At 41.8% G+C, this 23,856-nt stretch overlaps 3 protein-coding genes across 11 annotated transcripts in view; 1 reads left to right on the top strand and 2 right to left on the bottom strand.

Moving 5' to 3' along the window:
- mob2a (MOB kinase activator 2a) overlaps positions 1-10,919 on the top strand; it is a 54,685-nt gene extending 43,766 nt beyond the window's left edge. For 5 of the 6 annotated variants that reach the window (XM_079568212.1, XM_079568213.1, XM_079568211.1 and 2 more), the window contains 4 exons: positions 2,363-2,523; positions 4,582-4,675; positions 9,019-9,143; positions 9,399-10,918. In XM_079568212.1, the coding sequence (XP_079424338.1) occupies positions 2,363-2,523; positions 4,582-4,675; positions 9,019-9,143; positions 9,399-9,715 (697 nt within the window). In that variant the 3' untranslated portion in view covers positions 9,716-10,918. Of the gene's footprint in view, positions 1-2,362; positions 2,524-4,581; positions 4,676-9,018; positions 9,144-9,398 lie in introns of all 6 variants that reach the window. The other variant, XM_079568209.1, reaches the window with a different exon arrangement.
- A 230-nt stretch (positions 10,920-11,149) lies between these two features.
- On the bottom strand, positions 11,150-12,939 carry kcnj11 (potassium inwardly rectifying channel subfamily J member 11). The gene has a single exon (XM_079567741.1). The coding sequence runs from the start codon at positions 12,537-12,539 to the stop codon at positions 11,382-11,384; it is 1,158 nt and encodes a 385-aa protein (XP_079423867.1). The 5' UTR covers positions 12,540-12,939; the 3' UTR covers positions 11,150-11,381.
- A 536-nt stretch (positions 12,940-13,475) lies between these two features.
- abcc8 (ATP-binding cassette, sub-family C (CFTR/MRP), member 8) overlaps positions 13,476-23,856 on the bottom strand; it is a 54,134-nt gene continuing 43,753 nt past the window's right edge. For all 4 annotated transcript variants that reach the window (XM_079567173.1, XM_079567174.1, XM_079567175.1 and 1 more), the window contains 13 exons: positions 22,375-22,541; positions 21,638-21,865; positions 20,698-20,790; positions 20,530-20,632; positions 19,561-19,674; positions 19,014-19,134; positions 18,605-18,735; positions 18,438-18,516; positions 18,213-18,321; positions 17,223-17,326; positions 15,240-15,373; positions 14,599-14,661; positions 13,476-13,761 (listed from right to left, as the gene is read on the bottom strand). In XM_079567173.1, the coding sequence (XP_079423299.1) occupies positions 13,624-13,761; positions 14,599-14,661; positions 15,240-15,373; positions 17,223-17,326; positions 18,213-18,321; positions 18,438-18,516; positions 18,605-18,735; positions 19,014-19,134; positions 19,561-19,674; positions 20,530-20,632; positions 20,698-20,790; positions 21,638-21,865; positions 22,375-22,541 (1,584 nt within the window). In that variant the 3' untranslated portion in view covers positions 13,476-13,623. The remainder of the gene's footprint in view (positions 13,762-14,598; positions 14,662-15,239; positions 15,374-17,222; positions 17,327-18,212; positions 18,322-18,437; positions 18,517-18,604; positions 18,736-19,013; positions 19,135-19,560; positions 19,675-20,529; positions 20,633-20,697; positions 20,791-21,637; positions 21,866-22,374; positions 22,542-23,856) is intronic.

Below are 23,856 nucleotides of genomic sequence, written 5' to 3' on the forward strand. Positions count from 1 at the left end.
ACACTTGGAGGCTGTCAAGGTAATTGAAGCAAAGGGGCAGACGCTATAAGATAAAAGAAGTTCTGTCGGACAAGGAAACGCAATAGGATTAGTTAATGTACATGAAAACCTCAAACAGAATGTGCATGCTCATCAATAATTAGCCAGCAGTGTAATCTTCGGTGTCCTTGGTTTTCAATGAGGCCAGAAACAAGCTCAAGTGATAGTGAAGAGTCAAATACCTTTATAAATGATTAGCGAGAGGGAAAGTGAGCCGCTGCGTGCGTCATCGGACATGATTTTTGTAAAAAAGAAAAGAAAATGACTGTTCTGGGCGGCATTAGCTGCTAACAGGGAATGTTTCATGGGGTGGAAACTTCCCTTTTTTAAACACACGGCTCCTGCCAAGTAGCCTCATATCCCCGGTCGTCCTGTCATGTTTTCTTAAGTGTTGAGTTGTTCACATAGTTATCAGCCAGCAATACCCCTTCAATGTACCCCTGGTTTTCATGCATGCGCAACTTATTTGCAAAGAAATGGCACAAGTAGGTTAACCGTGGAGCCTTCGTTATTGCAAGTAAAGTTAAACAGAGAAGTGAAGATGCAGCATGTGGACTGGAAAGCCTGGAACAGTAAAACAGAAGAGAAGCAAAGCAAAGATTACAGGGAGCAGCAGACGGGAGTGCAGGAAGTTAGGGTCAACGATAAATTTAGGGAGTGCACTGCTTCCCTTGTCCTTAAGCAAACCCAAATAACAGGAGCAGCAGCCAAGAAGAAGAATGGGAAGTAGCGAGAAAATCAGTACTGACTGTGCAATCTGCTTGTGGATGTTCACACGTCGCTAATTACAGCTGTTCAAACTCAAGTGACTGAAGCAGAAGTCCTGCACAGATGTATGTTGTTCCCTCTAAAAAGCCCCTAGATACTTATAATAATGGTCTTTTGGAGATTCAATCAGGGGTGAGGGTGTATTGATGAGCGACAGGAAAAGGATAAGCTTTTATTTGTCGCACATTCGTATCAAACTTCCCGGCCTTTGACCCGAGTTTGCACGGGCCGCTGTGATGCAGACAACGGGGGAGGAGGGAGGGCGACATGTGGGTGCTAAAACTAGCGGTGGAAGTACAAGGCACTGGGGGGGCAACTGTCTGCTGAGGGACCACAGACTACAGCGTAAGGTCAGGAGTCAACACAGGAGGTCCGCCACACAGACGAATAAGCATTTATCCGCGACTGTTCCGGGAGCTGCGTGTGGCACAAATGTGTGAAATACTGTGTTTTAGTGACAGACACTGATGCCGGGTTGTGTTACAAATGAAATGATGCAGCCGCACGGTAAAACAATTGAATCGAGTCATGGTTGTGAGAGGTAGAGATCCAGCGTTTTTACTACCGATACTTGGGTTTGAGTATCTGCCTATATCCGATATTTACCGATACCAAGAGACTTTCTTAAAAGTGGCTTTCTCTGAGTGAAAACTTTTATTGACTCTTCTCCATTGTAAGATCAATAAAGTCATATTTTATCGTCATGTTACAGATCAATTTTCAACTATATCTATGGATAAACTCTTAGATAAACATTTAACAACACTTATATTAAGTCATCTGATCATTACAAATATGTTAGATCAGGTATTCTTAAGCTAAAATACAAACAGTTGGCTTCAGCAGTGGTTATTTTATTTGGCTAATTTAGGTATTTCTATCATAGTTTCTGACCCAGCCTTGATTAGTTTTTGTTAACATTAGCACGCTCCCGCTAGCTTTAGCATGCTATGGCTAACCGCAGAATTTTTGTGCGGTGACTAACTCAGCGATTGAATTCTCCAGGTTCTGAGTTTTATAATGATATACAGTATGCCCAGATTCACTTAGATTTAGGTGGTAAAAGTTGTGTTTTTGAGGCGTTGAGAGACAAAACTGGTATTGTTTCAGTATCGGATATTTATAGCCGATACCCGATATTGAATTTTTTCCATTATCGGCTCGGTGCATCCCTAGTCAGAGGTAATATAAGTGGAAATTAAGTGAATATTGGAGACAAGATGATGGTATTGTCTTGTGGGTGAGTCCAGTAATGGCCCTAGGAACACAAGTGGCAATAACCAAGTTTTTTTTTTTACCACATCTAAAGAGGCAAACATGACTAAACAGAAATACGTGCAAGCGTTTCACCTTCAGTCCGTGTTTGCTCACTTCAATATACAAGTCTAAATCCCTCCGGGGATCATTATGCAATAGTTTCCTTACATTTTCCCCCACTTTGTTTGCACAGCCCACAGACCCGTGAAGCAGGATATTTAAAAGCAACAGAATTTAATATGGCAGATTTATGTGTGATTGGCTCTAAACCGCTCTCTCGTTTGTGTGTGTGTTGCAGGAAGACGAAGACGAAGCCAAATGGAAAGAAGCCTCCGGCGGAAGAGAAGAAGCTGTACTTAGAGCCGGAATACACCAAAATCCGAGTGGTTGACTTCGACCTCAAAGAGCTGGTGGTGCTGCCCCGGGAGATAGACCTCAACGAATGGCTCGCGAGCAACAGTACGTCACAGATTTGCTTAGTCAGAGTGCGCCAAGAGGCTGTGATTGCGGCCATAGGAAGAAGTTTGGAATCACAGTATGGTTATTCATTCTTTTCTGTTGTGATGACTGAAGTGTTATGTAGTTATCGGTGTGCAAGGAAAGATGCTAAAAGAGTTAACACAATCCAGACCTCTCACACGGCACTATCACTCGCTGCCAGCGCCGCTCTGTTACTCAAACGCAAGCAACGGAAATGTATAATCGCCGTCAGCGCATAATTTCAGGAGTTGTGTATACTCTGCGCGCTTTGGCAGCTTTAATGTCTCTGTCTTCGAGTTTGTTTGAGCCCCGTATCCAATGCACCGAGCGCCGAGATGAGGAAAAAATCATTAAATCATTCCCCCCTCCTGCTCTTTATGTTCCGGGGCTCGGGCATGTCCTCACACGTCGTCGTAAGTCACCAGTTATGCAAGAGGAAGCTCGTGCCAGCTCGTACCCACCGCTCATTAGCTTTAAATGGTCATAATGGTTCAGCTGAAATAATGTCGTTTTGACCACAGTTATAAACCAGCTATAATAGTTTCCAATTGAGGGAGATGGAAGAGACGGGATGTGTCCATTTAAGGATTCGGTCATGGGGATTTTTTTTTATAGCATACCAACAAAACAGTCACATTAGAGGTGGAAACAAGTCCAAGTCCTATGCTTTGGATTTGAAGTCTTTTGAAGCCTTTGTATTCTTAGCAAATGCAATTAGATTTGGATAATTGTATCCCTTCTACTGAACATTCATGTGAGTTAAAGAAATTGTATTGCACTGCGAAAAGGGATTATCAAGCATCGACTTAAATGACTTGAATTTAAGAAATGTATCTTGTTTTGAGAATTGTCTCTCAATTAGGCTCAATTCCCAATCTGACCAACTTAGCTTTACTAGTTTGATAACATTTCACATTTTGCTTGAGGTAAGAAGGTAAAACTGCCAATGGGGTAAGACCAATTTCTCAAGCTATTGGCAAAGAAAATTACTTAAAATAAACCAAAATGTTTTGAAACAAGTCAGAATCATCTCGGAACAAGTAAATAATCTAGGTCAAAACTAATCAAAACAACTCACATTTATATTGTACTCAAATTAAGACATTTGAACTAATGTTGCTAATTACTTTTTGCAGTGTATTAAGGCTTTTTTGGGAGGGGAAGCATCACAGGGTCCGCATGAAGTCCCGACTCCTCATCCATTTTGTCAAGTCTCAAGTTGTTAAATTCGAGACTCAGAGAGTCAAAATTCATAAAGCCTTTTAAGTGAGGGGTTTCCAACCGGCAACGTTAATGCAACAAAAATAGCTGAGAGCTTCAGTTCTTCAAAGGAAAAACGTGCAACTATGCATCTTATGTGGAGATACTTCAACATCAAAGCATATTTCTGAATGTAGAAAGTCTTGGGGAGGCTACTTTGAAAAGTTTGGCGAGCTCCCGAGCTTCTGGTTGGACATCCCTGCTTTAACTAAAACTAACACTTAAGTGGAAGTCAGTGTTTCACCACTAATCGAGTAGCTTCATCAAGGCTGTCGACTGTCCCACTTTTATTGTTAAAACAGATTAACCATGACTTAAGATAATAATAATAATAATAATAAGAAGAAGAAGAATAGGCTTGACCCCTGATTACAATGTGAAGCAATGTAATTTAAACCTGTGAGTTTCAAGATGGCAGCTCTTACAGATTTAATGGATGATCTAAAAATATCTAAACAGACGTATTGTGAATTCCACAGCGAGCTCAGGGCTTGTAGCATTTTTAGAAACGTGTGGCAGGCGGCGAAGCGTTCGCGGTGGACAGACCCGTTTGATCACCCCGCTGTAGCCTCCTCCCTCCGATGAATGATGCATTGACTTGTTTGCCAACCATCAAAGTGGCAGTGTACCGTACCGCAGGGGCGCTGTGGGCGTGTCCTCGCTACACACACAGAGCGACGTGACACAAATAGCTCACGCTTTTTCTTTTGGCCCTATTTTAGTCGCTCGATTTGTTTTTAGGCCCAACTGAAATAACCCGTCTGTCTGTTCCTACAGCGACGACGTTCTTCAACCTTATCAACCTGCAGTACAGCACCATATCTGAGTTCTGCACTGGGGAGACCTGTCAAGCCATGACGGCATGCAACACGTAAGTCACACTCATGGGTTAATCAGCAGAAATCAAGTGTCCCTTCGGTTCATCAGATGTGGTTCTATGGCCAAATGATCTTCTTAAAGGGACTATACGGAGTTGAAAAATGTTGAAATTAAGTATTTCCCCCCCTACATGTTCCAGCAATGTCCTAATGTGTAGAATGAGCCCAGATCTATTCACCACCTCTAAAATCCTGCACTGTCACTCAAAAAAGTGTTAATTCAGGTCCGAAATGCTGTCATGCACGAGCTTAATATAGAACCTGCAGTTGAGTTGAGACTTGCATCTAGTCTCTTTAACGTCCCATCCCAAAAGCTATTCCCTAAAACCTTTGTAATAAAACAATTAAATCAGTAAAGGGGTTTGTGAGTTGCATTTCCTTGTTAGATTGTATCCAGGCAATCTTCATGACATCTTGATATAATTTATTACAATTTATTACGATGTGGAGTGAAGGCAAATGAACTTTATTTATCTTCTGTATAACAGGGTGTTTATTTTATCTTTTGTTTCTCCATGAAATTACAATCATTCACCAAGGTTTGTTTATAATTTCAACACATTTGGGGTAAATGTAGTTTATTTTCATTAAATGTATCTATCGGGGCTGTACATGTATCGCCAAGAAAAAGAAGTGCAGTTTTAGTCATGATTCTCCTCATTTGCTTCCATTTTCCATTAGTTATGATCCCGATTTAGATACCGTTTTCTTCACAACATTCGGCCCTTGTATCTATAGAATATTAGAGCCTTTTTTTCCAGCCTTGACGTTTTGGAACTTGCTCCGCTCTCAGTTCTGTCTAACAGCCACTTTATTGGCCCCAGACTTCTGAGGAACTGTGTGGAAGAATGTGGCAGCTGCTGTTTTCTCCAAAGGTGGTAATTGCCACTTTGAGCCGTAAAGCAGGACATTGCTGTGCAGTAGTTGAACAATAATCATAAGACGGAGCCTTGTCATTGTGCCCCGGGGAGGTGACTAACCGTAAGCATTTCTCTAACTAGTTTACCTCCGCCAGGCCCTTTTGTGTTTGAACTGAGGTTAGTCGCGGCTGGAAAAACCTGATTCCCAACACTCGCTCTGTCTGTCGAGCAAACATTTAACATTGACAAACAGGGGCCCACGCACTCCAAGTGACACATTTGACTTGGACGAGCGTGTTTTGGGCCAATCTGTGTCAACATCAGAGCTTTCCACTGCTGCTACCTAAAGCTCTCCCCACGCCCTGCGACAAAAGGTCTGATTCATGGGAAGCGTTTGGGTTCTTTTGTGAACAACACGAGCTGCGTGGAAAGTATGTGCACGGCTTTGTTATCTGTCACATTTGTGGAAACTATTGATATATTTCTCAATCATTTATTATCCCAGACTTATGGCAGAACAACCTGAGAAAAAGTTACAATATTTGAGATGTTTTAATATTGCAATGACGATATTAAAGGTGCACTATGCAACTTTTTATGCAAAATTAGAGCTCGTGTCCCAGCTGCTTTATGAGTGGTCACTACAACACTCCAGGATCAATTGTTTTGTAGGTTTTCTGGTGAGATGGTCCGTCAGCAGTGAAAACCTTCCAAACAACTGATCTCGGAGCGTCCTAGAGACCACTGTGTGACCACTGCACAAATATTAACCCTTTTTTTTTGCCTTATGCACCTTTAAAGCAGCACTAAGTAACTTGTTTACCTTAATAGATCCTTCGTAGTCCCTCTGGGGGTAATACAAGTGTGGATGATTGGGGGGTCTTTCATCTCCCCCTGGTGTCTCTGGCCAGAAAACCACAATTGCAACTTCCCTGCCTCTGGGTCGGAGTCACCAATAGACACTAATGGAATCACGAAGGAGAAGCTAACAGGCTAACGGTCAAAGCTAACTGCAGTCTAGCGTCACCTAAACAGTATTTACAGCCAAGTTTGAGTGAAAAAAAATGTCTCCATTGTGTTATTGGATGTGCAATATCCATCTGTCCCTTTGTCTATTTACTCTCACGGACAATTAATGAGTAAAAAACTTGTGAGTATTTGACCTTGTAGTGAAAATGGAACAAACTCTGGAAAATCATGACAAGAAAAAGATGAAACTTTATTTATATACCTTTCGCTGATAAAAAAATAACACAAAGTTCATCACAATGAACAAACTGTTTCACATTTTTAAGTTGGTTTGTGTTTTTGTTATGTTAGCAAGTCAATTGGAAGACCTCATAATTTGGCAATACTTTGGATCAATTTGAGTAATTTGAGTATCATGAGACTAAACCAGGCACCAGGTCATTTTGAACTAAGCGGCCCCAGTACCACAGCTTTGAGACTAGCTATGATGTATCCAAAGCATAGACATTACTATGGGGCAGAGTGTATTTATTCTTCTTTAATAAACTCCCCTCAGTTTTCAGCCATATTAAGGGACAGACTGCGAGGCACACAGCTCTCCCCAGGCCTGTGTGTGTGTGTCTGTGCCCGCTGCCCCACCTCTTCCTGTGGGCAGCTCCTGGCACCTGGCCCCCGTCTGTGGTGAGCTCTGACGGAGCCACTGCCCCTGCCCTAAGGCACAGCTCAGCACTATTTTTGGAAGAAAATGTTTCCATGAGCTCGGAAAGAAACCATTTGGTAGCCATTTAGGCCCATTTAGTGTGGGGTGGGCGGGTCGACTGGAGTGTGTGGTAATGTGCTTACACTGGCTGTTCATAAACGCTGCTAATCGCTGCTCCTATGTGCAGACACTACTGGGCTTTGTTTAATCATAACTCCACAAATCCATCCCTTAAGTCTGGATTTGTTCATCTCTGATTTTATTGTGATTGAGCTACCTGCGGAGATGTTGTTTTCTGTTTAGGTTAGCATTCGTGGGTAACGCTTTTACTTTTTTTTTCATTTAGCACTTTTTAAACATAATAAGAATTAGCTTTTGAGATAAGATGGATATACAAACTGCTGATACAAAAATCAAATGTATTTCAGAATATTAGTAGAGGTCTGAACTACTCAGTTGGCAGGCTTTTATACATGAGAATAGGACTTTTTTTTGCTGTTAAATAAAATTTGATCTCCACATTTGCCATATTGATCTTTTGGCTGACCATTATCATGCACATGCCTTTGAATATTATCACCACTTTTGGACACCGTTATGAGAAAATAATCAGACCGTAGTTGATTGGTTCCAACAAAGAGGTGGATAAGCCCAATGCGGACATAGATATGTTCCATAAACCAAGAATCTGCGGGCACCGGCTGCTTCAGGTGGTGCTTAGGCTCCACTGTTTGGATCTGGTGGTTCTTAAAATGCCAAATATTGCCTTCCGTCTTGGGTGGCACTTGGTGTGAGAAGTTTAATAGTTATAATAATAATGATAATGATAATAATGATGGCTTGAATTTGTATTATGCTTTGTAAGCCTGTTTTACCAAGTTTTCAATGAGCTGCTGTACAAAATAAGACTTGAGTCAGGGCCCCAATCTTGAATATCTATGGCACATATACTCCCAGGCTGCGGTCAGTGGGTCGCTGGTTGGTTACATGGACATTAACATTCCTCAGGATTTCTAATGTCTGGCCTCACCTCCTGCCCCTTCAACACCCAGCACAATGACCCGCAGCTGCACCTGACCGCATTTTCCATGTTGTGTATTTCATTATGTTAAAACACTCGTTCACAAACAAAGCAGCAACAGCTTTTACCGCTTGACCCTATTCCCTGAACGCCACATTAGTTAACTATAAAGCCCAGGTTGATTACTTTGACAATCAGATATGTAGGTCACTCCGCAGAGTTGGTTGTTTCGTGGAATTTGGCCGATCAGGAAACTAGAGCTCTGGGTTAGAGGTTGCAATTTAATTCAACATAGTCCTATGATCTCGGGCGACGTGTAATCTCCAATTGGGGTTGGCCTTTATGCCTCTATGTGGACAATTTTTAAGATGAAGCCGTTTGTCCTTTTAACTGATAACTCATTTGTCTTTTTAATACAATACTAAAAATATTCCTCAAGTTCAAAACTGTTGATAGATAAAAGGATGAGCTAGTTTTTGTTCCACATGTAAAGGCCCAGTAATTGCTGTGATATTTAACATAAAACGGGCCAAAACATCAGTTAAAAGACGCAGAGTTGTGCCCTGCCCTCTACCTCAATATTAATCTATAGGCCCTTAAAAATGTTATGGCACATGAAAGCAACCTATTGAGAACTTGCTGGTAATACAGGCTCTTATGAATATGAGCCCTGAATCCTTTATCAAGAAAGTCATGCCTTAACCACAAACCATCTAAAGAACATCAAGGATGTTTATTAAAATTGTTGTTGAATGTGTTGTACTTATGTGACTGTTTGTTTTCCAGAACATACTACTGGTATGACGAGAAGGGCAAGAAGACGAAGTGCACTGCTCCACAATATGTCGACTTTGTAATGAGCGCATGTCAGAAACTGGTCACAGATGAGGAAATCTTTCCCACAAAATATGGTAAGAGTATGTTTATGTGTAACTGTAGTTTTCAGCCTTGCCACATGAGTGCAGCAGAATACTGAAACAACGCTGCCCTCTACTGGTTTATTTAGGTAAAAGCAGTAAAGGGAACAGAATTAAGTCAGTGTGCACTGCAGTGAGCTCAGTCTGAATGAAATAGTTGATGAGTAAGATAAAGTGAGATAAAGTAGTGGAAATGTACCATGTGACTTGTCCTTGGCTCTAACTCTGTCTCTTACCCTGTGTTTATAGGTAAAGAGTTTCCAAACTCGTTTGAGTCGTTGGTGAAGAAGATCTGCCGGTACCTGTTCCATGTGCTGGCCCACCTCTACTTCTCGCACTTTAAAGAGACAGTGGCTCTGGACCTACAAGGCCACTTGAACACTCTGTATGCACATTTCATCGTTTTCGTAAGGGAATTCAACTTGGTCGACCCTAAGGAGACCTGTATCATGGACGACCTGTCTGAAATCCTGTGCAGCCCGTTGCCCCCGCCGCCTGCAGCAGCCCCCTCAGCCCCCGCCTCAGCGCCCTCCCCCTCTTCACAAAACCATGTGACGGAGAGATGAGCAGGGGCCAGCCCTAGGCTTTTCATAGAGAACGAGAAGACAGCCTGGCCCGTCCTTGGTGCCAGAAGGACTTAGACCTTCCACTACCCTTATATTTCGCTACGACACCACGCGGCCGATGGAAATGGGGGTGGGCTTTTGAGGGTTGGGGTGGCAGGGAGGGGTTTGTCACGCCAGCAGGAAATGGCGTGAGCGTTCCTTCCAGGGGCAAATCCCTCCCATCTTCTCTGCAATTTAAATTAGGAACAAAAGTATGTGTATATTTTATTTTTGGTTTTGTTTAACTTTTTTGTTGAAGTTTTGCTCTTTATTTTCTCATTGGAGAGGAAGCCTCCCTGTCTCCTCTACTTAATATTCGGTGCAGGGGGCTTTGCTTGGCTAAGACCTACTATTGTACAGTTGTGTAGAGAGGAGCTATCCCCTCGTCCTGCAGACTGACGGCCGCTGCGCTGGCCAATAGGGAGCCGTGTTACTGCCTGATGGGGCAATACTAGCCAATCACTGTTGGGTTTGTTTATCTGGAGATGATAAAGCGCTTTTTAACTCAGGAACAGAACTGAGAAATGTCACTGCTGCCAGAGAGAGCTCATATTCTCTGTTTCATTGTCGTTTGCCTTTACAACCCACTGTAGTTGCTTACAGTTAACTCAGCCCCAGTGTAATATCCCTGAGCAACCTGTAGAGGGCGACATAGACCAGAGAATGCTGCACTGAAGTAGCAGAGCCTGAAAAGATAGTCTAAAGATTGTGATTTAGATATTTAATCAGAGTTGTTTATGAGAGCAGCTGATGCACAGAAAGACAAAGACATGAGGTCATGTCTGCAGGCCGACGGAGAGCGAGGTCAGTCACACTCACCAATCTCCAGTGCAAAACTACACCCCCTCAACTTCTGTTTATGTTAAGATTTGTTTTGAATATTTTCAGAGAATTAGTAGAGAAATAACAATAATGGTATCATCACTCATGTATAGAAGATGCACAGTCTGCTTGGACTTTACTGTACAAAGAATCGCAAGCGGGTTCTGTCAGCTATAGCCTCTGGAGGAGGATTGGGTTTATATAATTCTCCTTTTATTTATTTTAATTTTGTTTTGCTGGGTTCTTCAGTTCTGGCTCTCATTTTTATGTATTTTAATTATTAACTAAGTTAAAAGCAATTTAATATTTTAAGCTCTGCAAATTATAATCTAATAAAAGAGAGAAATGCCATTGTGTCTGTGTGTGCTTATATATAAAAGAAAACTAACATTCTATGTAAATGTCTCTTAAACAAGCGTGTGCATAGACCTGTTGGAAATCCTTGCTTACATTATACACATATACTGTATGTAAACGCAGCATTGACATTGACAGGGAGTTATTTGGAACAATATTGTTGCTGTGCCCAAATGTTAGGATCAAGGAATAAAGTCACAAAACAGTTCAAACCAGGCATGTCATTTATTCAACCAATACATGCGCATAAATGATCGAAAAAGCTTTCCATCCAAGTGCATCTATAGTCTCTGTGTTTGAACTGACCCCTGAGAACACGCAACATATGTGCAAAGGCTGCATACTCCGCCTTTATTCTTCATGACAATAAATATAAAAGTGATACGTATCATACAACCTGTACTTGGCATTATTATCACATGTCATCAGCCTTTAATGACTGATGCGTTCAGGGACTTCCCGTCTTGGAGCGTCGTGAAGCTGCCCCTCGCCTCCTCCGGACAGATCCCCTCGGGGACAAACCCTCCGTAAGTTTGAAATGAGCTATTCCGCCCACTTCGTCTAATTTCTTGGCGCTGCAGCAGGGTGTGGGTATTTTGATTGTGTTTCCAAACTTGGAGTAGTCCACGGCGTACATTCCGTCCTCCTCTGACACTGTGGGCACAAAGCGCTGACCCCACAGGATTTCTTCGGCCACGTAGGACGTCCTGGCCTGTGTGGTAATGCCCGTGGTCTCTACAACTCCCTCGAGCACCACGATCACCTCAAGATCCTCGTGCAGAAGGTCGCTCGCGGACAGTTCGAAGAGAGGACTGGTCTTGTCAATGACATGGCAGATGATGAGGGGGGACACAAGGAAGATGCCATTGGTTCCCACGGGGTTGTCCATGTGGATATCAATCTGGTCCAAGGGAACCACCTCTCCTTCAGGTGTGCTCGAGCGCCGTACCACCTGCATCCGCACGGTGGCGCTGATAATCATGCTCTTCCGCAGGTCGCCTATGCGCACCATGAAGCAGAGTTTGTCGTTGCGCAGGGAGATCACAGCGTATTTGCTGAAGATGAGCGTCTCTGCGCGCCGGTTCGCCTGTGCCGTCTTCATGAAGATGCAGCCAAGCATGATGGCATTTATCACTAGACCCACGATGTTCTGTATAATGAGGATGATGATGGCAGAGAGGCACTCCTCTGTGACCATGCGGCCACCAAAGCCTATGGTTACTTGAACCTCGATGGAAAACAGAAAGGCCGAGGAGAACGAGTGGATGTCCGTAACGCACGGCACAAAGTCATCCCCCTTTAGGTCCAAGTCGCCATGCGCAAAGGCAACCAACCACCAGACCATGCCAAACAGCAGCCAGCTGCACAGAAACGACATGGTGAAGATAATGAGCGTGTGGATCCATTTTAAGTCCACTAAAGTTGTGAAGACATCCAGGAGAAAGCGACCTTGTTCCCGGATATTTGTGTGCGCCACATTACATGCCCCGTTCTTGGACACGAACCGGGCTTTGCGCGCTTTTGTCTTAAACTTTGGTTGCAGCACATCTTCAGCCAAGCGGGTTAGCAAATAGTCATCAGGAATAAGTCCTTTCCTGGACAACATAGCGCTCCCATAGTACGCCTGGCCCGACTGAAGCCCGGTTCTCCGTCAGTCCGTGGCAGTTGTCGGGCGCTCTAGCCGGTTCCCCAGTTTCTGCTTCTGGAGGTATGTGCGCTCCTCACGTTGCTCCCGGATAAGGCACTTCACAAGCGCAAAATCCCACGAGTAGAGCCCCCTCTAGGACGACAGCTGCCGCCGTCACTCAGATCTCGCTGTGGAACAAAATTGTGCCTTGTGCACCTGTCCCATTGTGTGTGGCTAGCGCAGCTTCCGCTTTACTTGTTCCTAAATGGATTTCCCGGTTGTTGTCTTTTTCATTTGAGATGATCGAGTCGCTTTTGCGGCGCAGGTCGTTGCGGATTGTACGTGAGCTAGTAACGTGAGCCCGTCCCTCCCTCCACATCTCGTCTCCACGCTCGCGCGTGCCCTTCTTCAGCTTTCAATGCAGCAGCGGGACATCGCACAACAAAAGAATGTAGCCGTGACCGGTGCTCATACCCGGCCCAACCACTGGCGCTCTCGCACCGACCCTGCGCTAATCAACCACGGGTCTCAATGGGATAAATATAGTCGCTTATTCAGTAAACCCCTTGACGGAAAATTAGCAGAGTAACTTGATTTATTTGCACCTTCATTTACCCCTTGCTAGGCTCCAAATATTGATTACACAAATCAGATGAATTATTTTGTATAAGGCTAGACTTCAGAGGGTATCCGCATGACATCATTCCCCCTGTTGGGGGAGTAAGAGTGAACGCAAAAACCCCTTGCTGATAATTCCTTTTAATTTAGGCGTATTTCGCCTTGGAATGAAGAAGATATATGCGCATTAATTAAGTAATTTTATTTTAGATATTAATGAATGAAATACATTGATGAGCATGACATTAAAACCTTTGATGAAATGAAAAATGTTCCAACAAATCAAGGACACAGCACTTTAATGATAATTTATATTTTATTAATAAAGACTTGACATTTGTATGTACAAATATAATACATTATGGATAAAAAATAAAATAATTGTATTTATGTTCCATGGGACAATTGCACTTTGAATGTCTTCATTTGAGCTTGGTCTCTTGTGCTACTTGTCTGCATGCACAAAGGAGGCGAAGACACTGTCCTCCTTGTCCAGCAGGGCCTGGGGCTTGTCATGCTCCAGAATGATCCCCCGCTTCATCACAATCACCAGGTCGGCATTAAGAATGGTGTGGACGCGATGCTGAGGAAAACAAGACATGCACTAATAAAGCAAACACTGACAGGCAAATTATTATAACCTAAGCAAAATATTGATCAAAATGCTGTGTGATCACCCCGTTATAACCTCCTCTGTGAAACTATATACACGGTATTGATGGCTTCAAACTTTCTTTTTTTAATATAGTTTTAAGGTTAATAACAAAAATGAAACAGCAGATTACACAGTATACAGTAATTCTCACAGAGCAGGTGTCTTTAAAGTGCACATGATGGGTATATATTATAAATATGTTTTTATGTTCCTTATCATACCTGACAGGAGTTCCATATTCTAGGGATAGAACAGACTCCTGACCCTCATGTACAGCATGGTTGCATGGGATGTTAACCTGCTCCTATGTTATAACTTGTTGTCCATATCCAACAAGGAGGTAAAATAATGAACATCCCAAAAAAATACAAACCAGCAAAAACTAGGTAAAAAATAATACAATGAATCTTGAATATAATTATGTGAAATACATGTACAGCTGAGTTTAAGTTGTCATATGCACTTTACGTCATCATGGTGCATATACATCACCAGATGACTCTCCTTCATCTTTTGCTCGTCTAAAAACAAACATTTTCAACCTTTTCTGCTGCACATCTGGCGTCATCAACCTTGGTCTTATTCCCCACTGTTGTATTTAACCTTCTGCCTCTACTGTAAGGTCACAATTCGTGCAATGTGTTCATTTAGACTAACTGCATCACTGGTGCACAGGGAAGGTCAGTGCCCCCACAGGGACGAGCTGACTTGCATTTACAGTAGTGCACTGTAAAAGTCGATAGCGCAATGCAAGAAGATACTCACTGCTATTGTAACTACTGTCCTGTCAGCAAACGAAGTCATCACCACTTTCTGCAAGATGCTCTCCTGCAGGAACAAAGATACACGAAAGTAGGTTTTTACATTTCTTTTTGCATTTTCACATATAAATGTATATATATTGATAAAAGGTTCAATTACAGTAAGTTTCTATTGGTGTATTGTACCGGCAACATAGGAGGCCTTTGCTTAAAATGCTTACATAACTCTTACTTTGTCTATGTTCTCCGATTAAAGCCCAGTACACTACCGCAGGGCTGTAGCGCTGTCCAAAACAATGCAAGTGACCTGTCATCCTGAAGAGGGGCTTCAAAATAGGAAGCACTCATTTGTAGTTCTTGGTTTACCCCGAGGCTTTGACCGACTTCTCTCCTATTACTTTCCCTCCTCCTGCTTTGTACTGTATCTCAAGCTCCTTCAGAACAACTGTATACTTGCAATGGGTTATCAACATATCAAAGCAGAAACATCACCATAGAAATGATCTACTAATGCATACTAATACATTTGTAGTAAAATAAACCCTTGTATTATTTTACGCTTGTATTTCATATATTGGGTGAAATGTTACACAGTCTGGCATTAAACTCTGACATATTTTCAGCCAATGACAGAATCCCACTGACCGTTGCCATGTCGATGGACGCTGTGGCTTCATCCATGATGAGGATGCTGCTCTTGCGGACGAAGGCTCGGGCCAAACAGAACAGCTGCCTCTGGCCCTGGCTGAAGTTCTCCCCTCCCTCGGTGATTGTGGCGTCTGAAAGGCACATGATATGAACAAGCTCTTGGTCACAGCTTCCTTTTACAGCAACTTAAAAGTCAATAGTTTTCATATGGCCATAAGATGCATTTGTATATTAATGATTTATCATTTAATTAATCATTGGTGATTAGAGGTGCTTGAAAAGTGACTTAGATACATCAACACTGTCAGAGACAAACAGAGTCGTTCCTTTTTACACAAAGACAAACTGATTTGGTCCAAGCCGAACATTTGACGAAATACAATCCACAATGTTTTGTTCGAATGCTTCAGGCGCTAATGGATTCCTAAAAATCCTTGCTACACATATTATTTTCTCTTATCATACTTTTCTGATGCTGTAGTTCAATGTATTGACATTATTATTGATAATGGTAATTCAATATCATACTATATGGCTTTAAATTATTCAACATGGCACCACAATATCGACTGTGTTTAATGTTGTTTTGGTGTTCAAATATCACCCATCTACTATTCCATTGCAGCTAAAATTACTTTCCATTCTACCAAACAATGGCACACAATTCATTAATATAGATACACAGGGGATACAAGATCCAATTCATCAATACACTGGGAAAAAAACGACCAAATTCATGTCACCATAGCTATAGCGTGGCTTGTCCAGGCCCACAAGAGACGGGGATATTTACTATTCTCTGAAAAAGACTTAAATGCCCAGGTAGATTGTTTTCAAACATAAAAAAAAGGACAAATGTTCTCTAACTGTGGCCAGATTCATGATTCATTAACTCGTGGGGAACAGATCTATATCATATTGAACACTTGTGTCTAATGAATGTACACACAGGGTGCTCAGTTTCAGCCCGTCCGATGTTGTTACGCACGTATCCGTCTAGTCAGCGTTCAGCATGCAGTCTATTTTTCCACCGCAGTGCTCAACGCTTTCTCCTCTTTCATGTGGAAGTAAAGCTGGTGACACAGATATGAAGGACGCTCATGCCAAGCATTCAATGAATAAGTAGGCTAACAGCTATCCCCGGTTCGGCATGGGACTAAAACGTCTCCTGTGTATAAGTAATTGTCCCAAAGCCAGGTAGCAGGCAGGAGTTGAAGGGCAGACAAAACGTGGTATTAAACATTCATGCACAATGTATTCTGATATATTTTGAATTAGGAAGCAGCAGTGACCAGATTGTGAATATGTAAAGCTTGGTGAGTCATGGGGCACAGTCTGTCACAACACTTTAGCTAAATACAAGGTCATGTCATGGGTTTTTAAGGTAAACAAACTCCACTGGACAATCATTAAGTGCTTTAAACAGGCTATCTCAAGCAGAGAGATAAGTCCATGTGCAACCATTCACCTGTCATTTATACCAACGGGGCATGAGCCGAGGTCTGGGTGCTATCAGGAATATTTAGACCGAAGTCCAGACCTGGATTGGTCTGGGGAAATTCACTGTTTGACTAACATAAGCTAAAAACAATATAATAAGTGGAGAAAAAAGCTGAGCTGAGTCCAGTGTTTTAATGTGAACAATGGTATTTTTACCTTTTAAAATCTACAATAGTTTATTATTGCTGCAAATCCCATGATGCTTAGCGATATGACATTACGATCCTGTTCTCTATGGACTTAATTGGGGGAAAAATGAGGATATTGCCCTGGATTATTACCTTAGGCTATTACTCTCTCATAGAAAAAAGAAAATGATATTGTTGGCGCTCTAACTATCTCCCTATTCCTGCTGTTATGCCTCAGAACAGAAACATTTCAACTTCTTTCAATTCCTCTTGATCCCATCAAACCAAGTACTAATTAGGAGAAAACCTTTGAGCAGTTTTCCATAGATGTGTTAAGCAGTCGGACTCTTACCGAGGCCTCCTGGGAGGGACTTAACCACAGGCTTCAGCTGAGCAATCTCCAAAGCTTCCCACAGCATCTCATCTGTGGCCTTCATTTCCGGGTCCAAGTTAAATCTACAAACAAACAAAAGGCTTTGCAAGTTCACAATATAAAGTAATGGAAGAAGGACAGGAGTGTCATTTTAGATCCCTATAAGTCACTGGCCAAAATATTTGGCTCCAAAAATAAACCTCCTTCAGACAGTGTCCTCTCAGTGAAGTCACAGACAAACAGCCCTCGTACAGCAGAGGGCCATGTCAATGCCGATTATGAGGCTCAGATTATTAAGTAAGAAGAGCCACTCCATAATTTGACTTTCACCTCATTTGCCGCACTACACATAGAGGCTGGGACAATATATTTAAGGTCAAGTGATAGTTGAATTCAATTGGACTTAGTGTACAACCAAATTATAACAGGCATGGGGAAATAGCTATCAGATGTACAGTATGCATGCAATTTCAAAAGAATCCTGAAAGTATTACAGTCCCACTTAAAATTTAGCTTAAACCTTTAAGACATGGATCTGTTTTGGTGCCACCCAAGAATTACAATTAACTCCCCCTGAACATGGGCCTGAAAGTGCAACACTTTATTTAGGCTAAACATAAGCTTGTTTCTGCATTTATTTTAGTAGTATGGAATACATTTTATTTTATTTTTTCAGCTTATTATTAACTTTTTCGTGCTGACATTTGTACAGTTTGGAAAAAGAGATGGAAGCAACAACCACATACTGCTGAAAATGGGGCCTCTATAAACTAATATTAAAACATAAGAGCCACTTAACCACAGTTTAGTACCCACTTAAAGATATGTTTTACAGAGGATATTTCCAGTGTTCCTGAGAAAGGACCCAGTTTCTGGTTCACAAGCTCACATTAAGGTGGATAAAGTTTTTTGAGGTTGTCTAAATAAGGTCTTTGTGTATAATATAAGTGCAGTGCTGCTGGGTCTTACCGTATTGTGCCACTGAAAAGAATCGGGTCTTGGAGGATGATAGACAGGCGTGACCTGAGGGTCTGTAGGGGCAGCTTAGCGATGTCGATGTCATCTATCACAATCCTCCCTGCGATAAAAGGAAAGAAAGACTTTTGGATTAGAACGTCCAGACACATTGTGACTTTGAGCTTGCTACAGAGGATTACGTTTTGACATCTTTATCAAGCTTTTTTTTAGTTTTACCTTCAAACATGTCGACCATGCGGAAAAAGGCCAATGAGAATGATGATTTACCACTTCCTGTTCGACCACATATTCCAACCTAAAAGAATATTATTATCAGAACCAATCATTTCAACTTAAGCTATTTACCAAAGTACAATTTCTTCTGTTTCTATGCTTTTACTCACTTTCTGCCCGGGGATGATCTGAGCGTTGACATTTTTGAGAACAGGCTTCAGAGTGGCATCGTAGCGGACACTTAAATTCTGGATTTTGATCTCTCCCTCACTAGGCCAGCCGTCAGGGACCTGAGACGCATCTGAAAGTACCAAGACATAATCGAGGAGCTATTTGGACAAGTGAGCGTGTATGAATAAGAGCTTAGTCATTGTAGCTATCTTCTAACTACTATCATTTATATGCAAAAATGCGTCTTCAGGGGAGAGTTGAAACAAAATGAGGCATGACTCAGTCCCACTGGCAACGAAACACTCTTTTGACAGAGATGAATGCAGTGAAATGAAAGCATTCATTTGGCTTTTCAATTCATTTCTATGAGTTGAAAAAACATCTTGTGAGTCTTTTGCTGCTACTTACTGAGAAGTCCTTCATAATTCTCTGGCTCAGTTTTTAGAAGCCCGTTGATGCGTTTGACTGAGCCAAGTTGGACTTCCATGTCTGCCAAGTTACGCACCATCCAGTTCATGTAGTTTGACACCTGATACAGAGGGAAGAAACAGCAGGCACAAGTCACAGATGGGGCAAATATTACTGTGGGGGCAGTCACACACAGTAACTAGGGTGGAAAACAAACTGGTCTGGTGTCTATCAATAGTTTACCAGTGCCTATCAAGAGTTAAACTATAAACAACTTTTGTAAAGAGAAAATGTATGTCACAAACTGCAGCTTCATGTATGATAAGTCAGGGGTAAGTTTTTACATAAGTTCTGAGAACTTCAACCTACTTTTGAGTGCATAAATGCTCTCCTTTTCCTGTGAAAACATCTGTTGTCTGTACCTTGTTTGCTGCTCAAATAAACTAACAAACTAAACCAAACATTTATAAATATTTTTGTTAGAAATAAACAGTGCTTTGCTGCCCTTTGCACAAACACGCTGTTTGAACCTGTAAGTAGGTCTTACCATGAGAGCGTAGGTGAGTCCCAGTCCCACTAGGCCAGTGGAGAGGTGACTGTACAGAGAGTTTGTGATGGATGATACTGCAGCGACCAGAACAACACAAGCTCCAATGTACTCCTGAGGACAAACAGCACAGATCAGCTCACAGCGCACTGCACTACTGGACAGGAAAGTATATGTCAAATATCAACAATACTTGAAATAACCAATAACATCAATACATTAAATGTGTATTTTTACAACTGTGTTGCTGGGAAACACTTAAACTGATTGACCACTACTACTATTGCTACTGCTACCACTATTACTACTATTACTACCATTATTACTATTACTACTACTACTATTACTATTACTATTACTATTACTACCACTATTACTACCACTACTGCTATTACTATTACTACTACAAATACTACTAGTACTATCACTATCACTATTACTACCACTACTGCTATTATTACCACTATTACTATTACTACTACTACTTTTACTATTACTACCACTATTACTATTACTACAACTACTATTAATACCACTATTACTACTGTTACTATTACTACCACTACTACTATTTGTACCATTATTACTACTATTACTACCACTATTACTACTATTACTACCACTACAACAAAAACTACAACTATTACTATTACTGTAACTATTACTATAACTATAACTATAACTATTACTATAACTATTACTATAAATACCACTATTACTGTAACTATAACTATAACTATTACTATTACTACCACTACCACTACCACTACCACTACCACTACCACTACCACTACCACTACCACTACCACTACCACAACTACTACTACTACTACTACAACTACTACTCCTGCTGCAGCAATCCTAAATATCACATGATTTGCATTCCAACAGAGGGTGCAATTACCCAGCAGCACCATTAGACGTCTGCAGCTGTTTAGCAGCGTACAGACACAACAAAAGCATCATTACCATGCGGACCTCCAGCCAGCGGTTGGCTGCTGTGAGGAACAGAGAGGCGATGTTGTTGGCATCAGTGAACTGCAACAACCTCTGTCTGAAGCGGGGCTCGTACCTGCCAAACACGAGGGAATTAGATGCTTCCGTTTCAATGTCATTGTCACAGCGTGAATGTCATACCTGAGAGCTCTTATTGTAGTCAGGCCTTCAACTGTCTCTGAGAAATGGGAGAGCAGAGGGAGCTGTGTGCTGTCCTCAAGCTGCTGCAGATCCCTGATACAGACAGAGCATATTGACTTAAAGGGATATTTCAGGATTTTTGACATAGGGCCTCATGTCCTAGTTATCCAGAGTGTTTTTGATTTATTTTTATTTTTATTATTTTTCAAGCAGTCCTTTGAAGAGTTTAGTTGTGCTAGGCTAGTGCTAGGCTAGTGCTAGGCTAGTGCTAGGCTAGTGCATGTCTATGGTAACTAGTGGCCTGCATTAAAAACTTCTTCAAAATCATCGGGTAGTCCTCCAAACGTTGCCGTATCTGATTTGTAGAAAGCTCCTTTGTGAATTCCACATGTGGTAACGCCGGCCGCAGGTAAACAAACTACTGTAGATCCGGTAACCTAGCAGATCGCTGCACCGCTGTGTAGCTTACAACCAGGAAGCTGATGCTGCTCAAATATACGTTCTTTTGAATACAAAATGGTTATATTTTTGCAACACAGACATTCATATCGGTAGTTTGGTGTTATAAGTGATTTGCCTCAGGTGCACTGTGCTTGGGTCAGACTGTTTTTAATGCAGGCTACTAGTTGCTATAGACATGCACTAGCTTAGCACTGGCCTAGCACTAGCCTAGTACCACTAAACCCGTCAAATATAAGGACCTCATGAATTAAAAAAAAAATCTCCAGAAATCAACAACACTCTGGATAACTAGAAAATGAGGCCCTATGTACAAAATCTAAAATATCCCTTTAACTACTTTTTTAGATTGACATTAAACCTTGTGCACCTTTCTAAACCGTGCTTTAAGAAAATGGATTATGTGGCTAATGCATCCCCCTAAACCCCGAAGATCCAACAAAACAAAACAACGACCAATGTGTGGTCCCGTCAGACTCACCTGGAAGCCACCCTAAAGTATTTCTGGATGAAGTAGCAGGTGATCGCCAGCGGAAACAGCGCGATGAGAAAGACAGGGGTCACGTATGCGATGACCCCCAGCGCGGACACACACAGCAGCGTCGAGCGACTCAGACACTCCAGCGTGGTGGGGATGTGCTGGTCGATGGTGTTTGTGTCAGTGGAAAACCTGTTTAGGATGCTGCCGAGCGGCGTGGTCTCAAACAGCCTGTCCAAATGACAAATAACAACGTCTGTTATTAATGCTCACCACGATAAGAGCTGCAGCTAATGATATTCCACCTTTAAAAAAGATTTTTAACAAGGGTTGTTTATTTTGCATACTAACTCCAATGCAAGCTACACAAACTGCATAGAAATTTTACACAATTTATAGTAAATATCATCTTACTTTAGGTCTTGGAAGGTGAAATATTTTATGAGGTGGTATTGGGTGTGAGAAGCTTAATAACAACTGCCCTAGTGTTTTTATTTACCCTGCTGTTTGCTGTGGGCTGGTGCATTGAAATGAAATGAGATGTGAAATACTATGTACAAATGCACTCAGCCGTGTTTCTGCGCACACACATCAGTTGTACATTTGCGTGTTTTTGTAAGTAATGTCCTGTGGGCGCTGTGTGTAGAAAGCAGATGGTCTTTAATGTAATGGGGTGAAAAAGCTGCCGTCAAATCTGCTGTCCCTGTCCTCTCCATGCATCTCTCTCTGACTGCACTCACCTCATGGGTGCCAGGATCATCTTGTTTAGCAGGTTGTGGTGCAGCTCTTTGGCTACTTTGTGACCGGTCCATTCCACCGCCACTGAGGTGACCAAACAGAGGAGGATGCCCAGACAACACAGGACACTGAAGATAGACAGGTACCAGGAGTGACTAAAGCCGCAGTCCTGTAAAGAAAAATTCAACCCATTATTCTCCCCCCTGTCCGTCACACAAAGTGCCCTTTAATTAACAGCATTAATAAACTCTGGGGTTGGTATCAAGCTGTGTAGTAATTACAAGAAAATCAATGAAGCACATACACTGAAGATGCTGTTTTCTCCTCCTATGATCCATCCAACTGCATGAAGGACATTGCTTCGACTAATATGTAATCCACAGTGTCATACATGCTGCTGTTGAAAAGGGATTATGACAATCCCTTTTGAGGTGATAAAAGACTCTCACTGGATTATAATTCCTTATCATGTCTACTACAAGTGTACTTAATCACAACCAATTTCACTGTAGAAAATTTGAGAAAATGAAAGTTGAATGTGGTATCGTGACTGTATACTAGGACTAATGTTATCAGTAAGTGATTTGAAACTTCACTTCAAAAGAAGGTCTGTATCTGTAAAGGTTTGGTCGACCTCCCCTCCCAATCTTTAGGCACAGTACACAATAAATGTCAACATTGAGCTATGACATTTTTTATTATTTGCTTTGTCACTTGAATGTTGAGGATTCTGTTTACAATTAAGTGCATATCCTCTTAAGGACTGGGCAATGGTATAATCAACAACAATAACAGCAATGACAAAAACAAGTAAACAAACAAAAGCCTCTTGAAAAATAATTTCCTCATATATGTATGTATGGCTCAGGTTTCAAAATAAACCTAAACAACAAATAAATGCTTTTCATTCCAGTGCCATTTAACACAGTTCATATTTTTTGGCTCCAAACAATAAGCTGTTATCACCACAAGACTGGACACAGATCTCTTAATTGTAAAATCACTACTGTAGATAATAGCGATTAACCATAGATTTAAAATTATTCCATTAAAGTCTGATCAAAACCACTGCCCTGTGCCCTTATATTGCATAATCTCAAAGTGTAGTGCTCTATTCTCTTCTATGTTTGGTGAGACGGTCGGGACAGTTATGTGAAGTGGCTGTGCTGTGTCTGATACTGTGGCAGCAGGACCCTCGGCTCCATTCTGCACAGCGCTTACATTCAAAAGGAGATTAGATAATTTTGTCAAACAAGAGCTCATCCAGAGCAGTCCTCCCAGGCATTCAGGCCTCTGTTTATCTCACTTTGTGTGTGTTGTTATTGAGAATCCCATCTGACACTGTCTTTAACCTCTCCCTGACTTGAGTGAAATGTGACCTGGGCTGGCATTTGGCGCTCACGGCTAAACACACAGGGGGAATAAATTGTCCTGAAACATGATAACCTGCCAACAGCCGGAGTCGCCCTTACATGAGGAATAAA

Source organism: Gobius niger, assembly GCF_951799975.1.
Source record: "Gobius niger genome assembly, chromosome: 12".
NCBI lineage: Eukaryota > Metazoa > Chordata > Actinopteri > Gobiiformes > Gobiidae > Gobius > Gobius niger.

Bases quoted from the DNA above. Each gene is read 5' to 3' on its own strand.
- kcnj11 (XM_079567741.1), bottom strand. From the start codon at position 12,539: ATGTTGTCCAGGAAAGGACTTATTCCTGATGACTATTTGCTAACCCGC.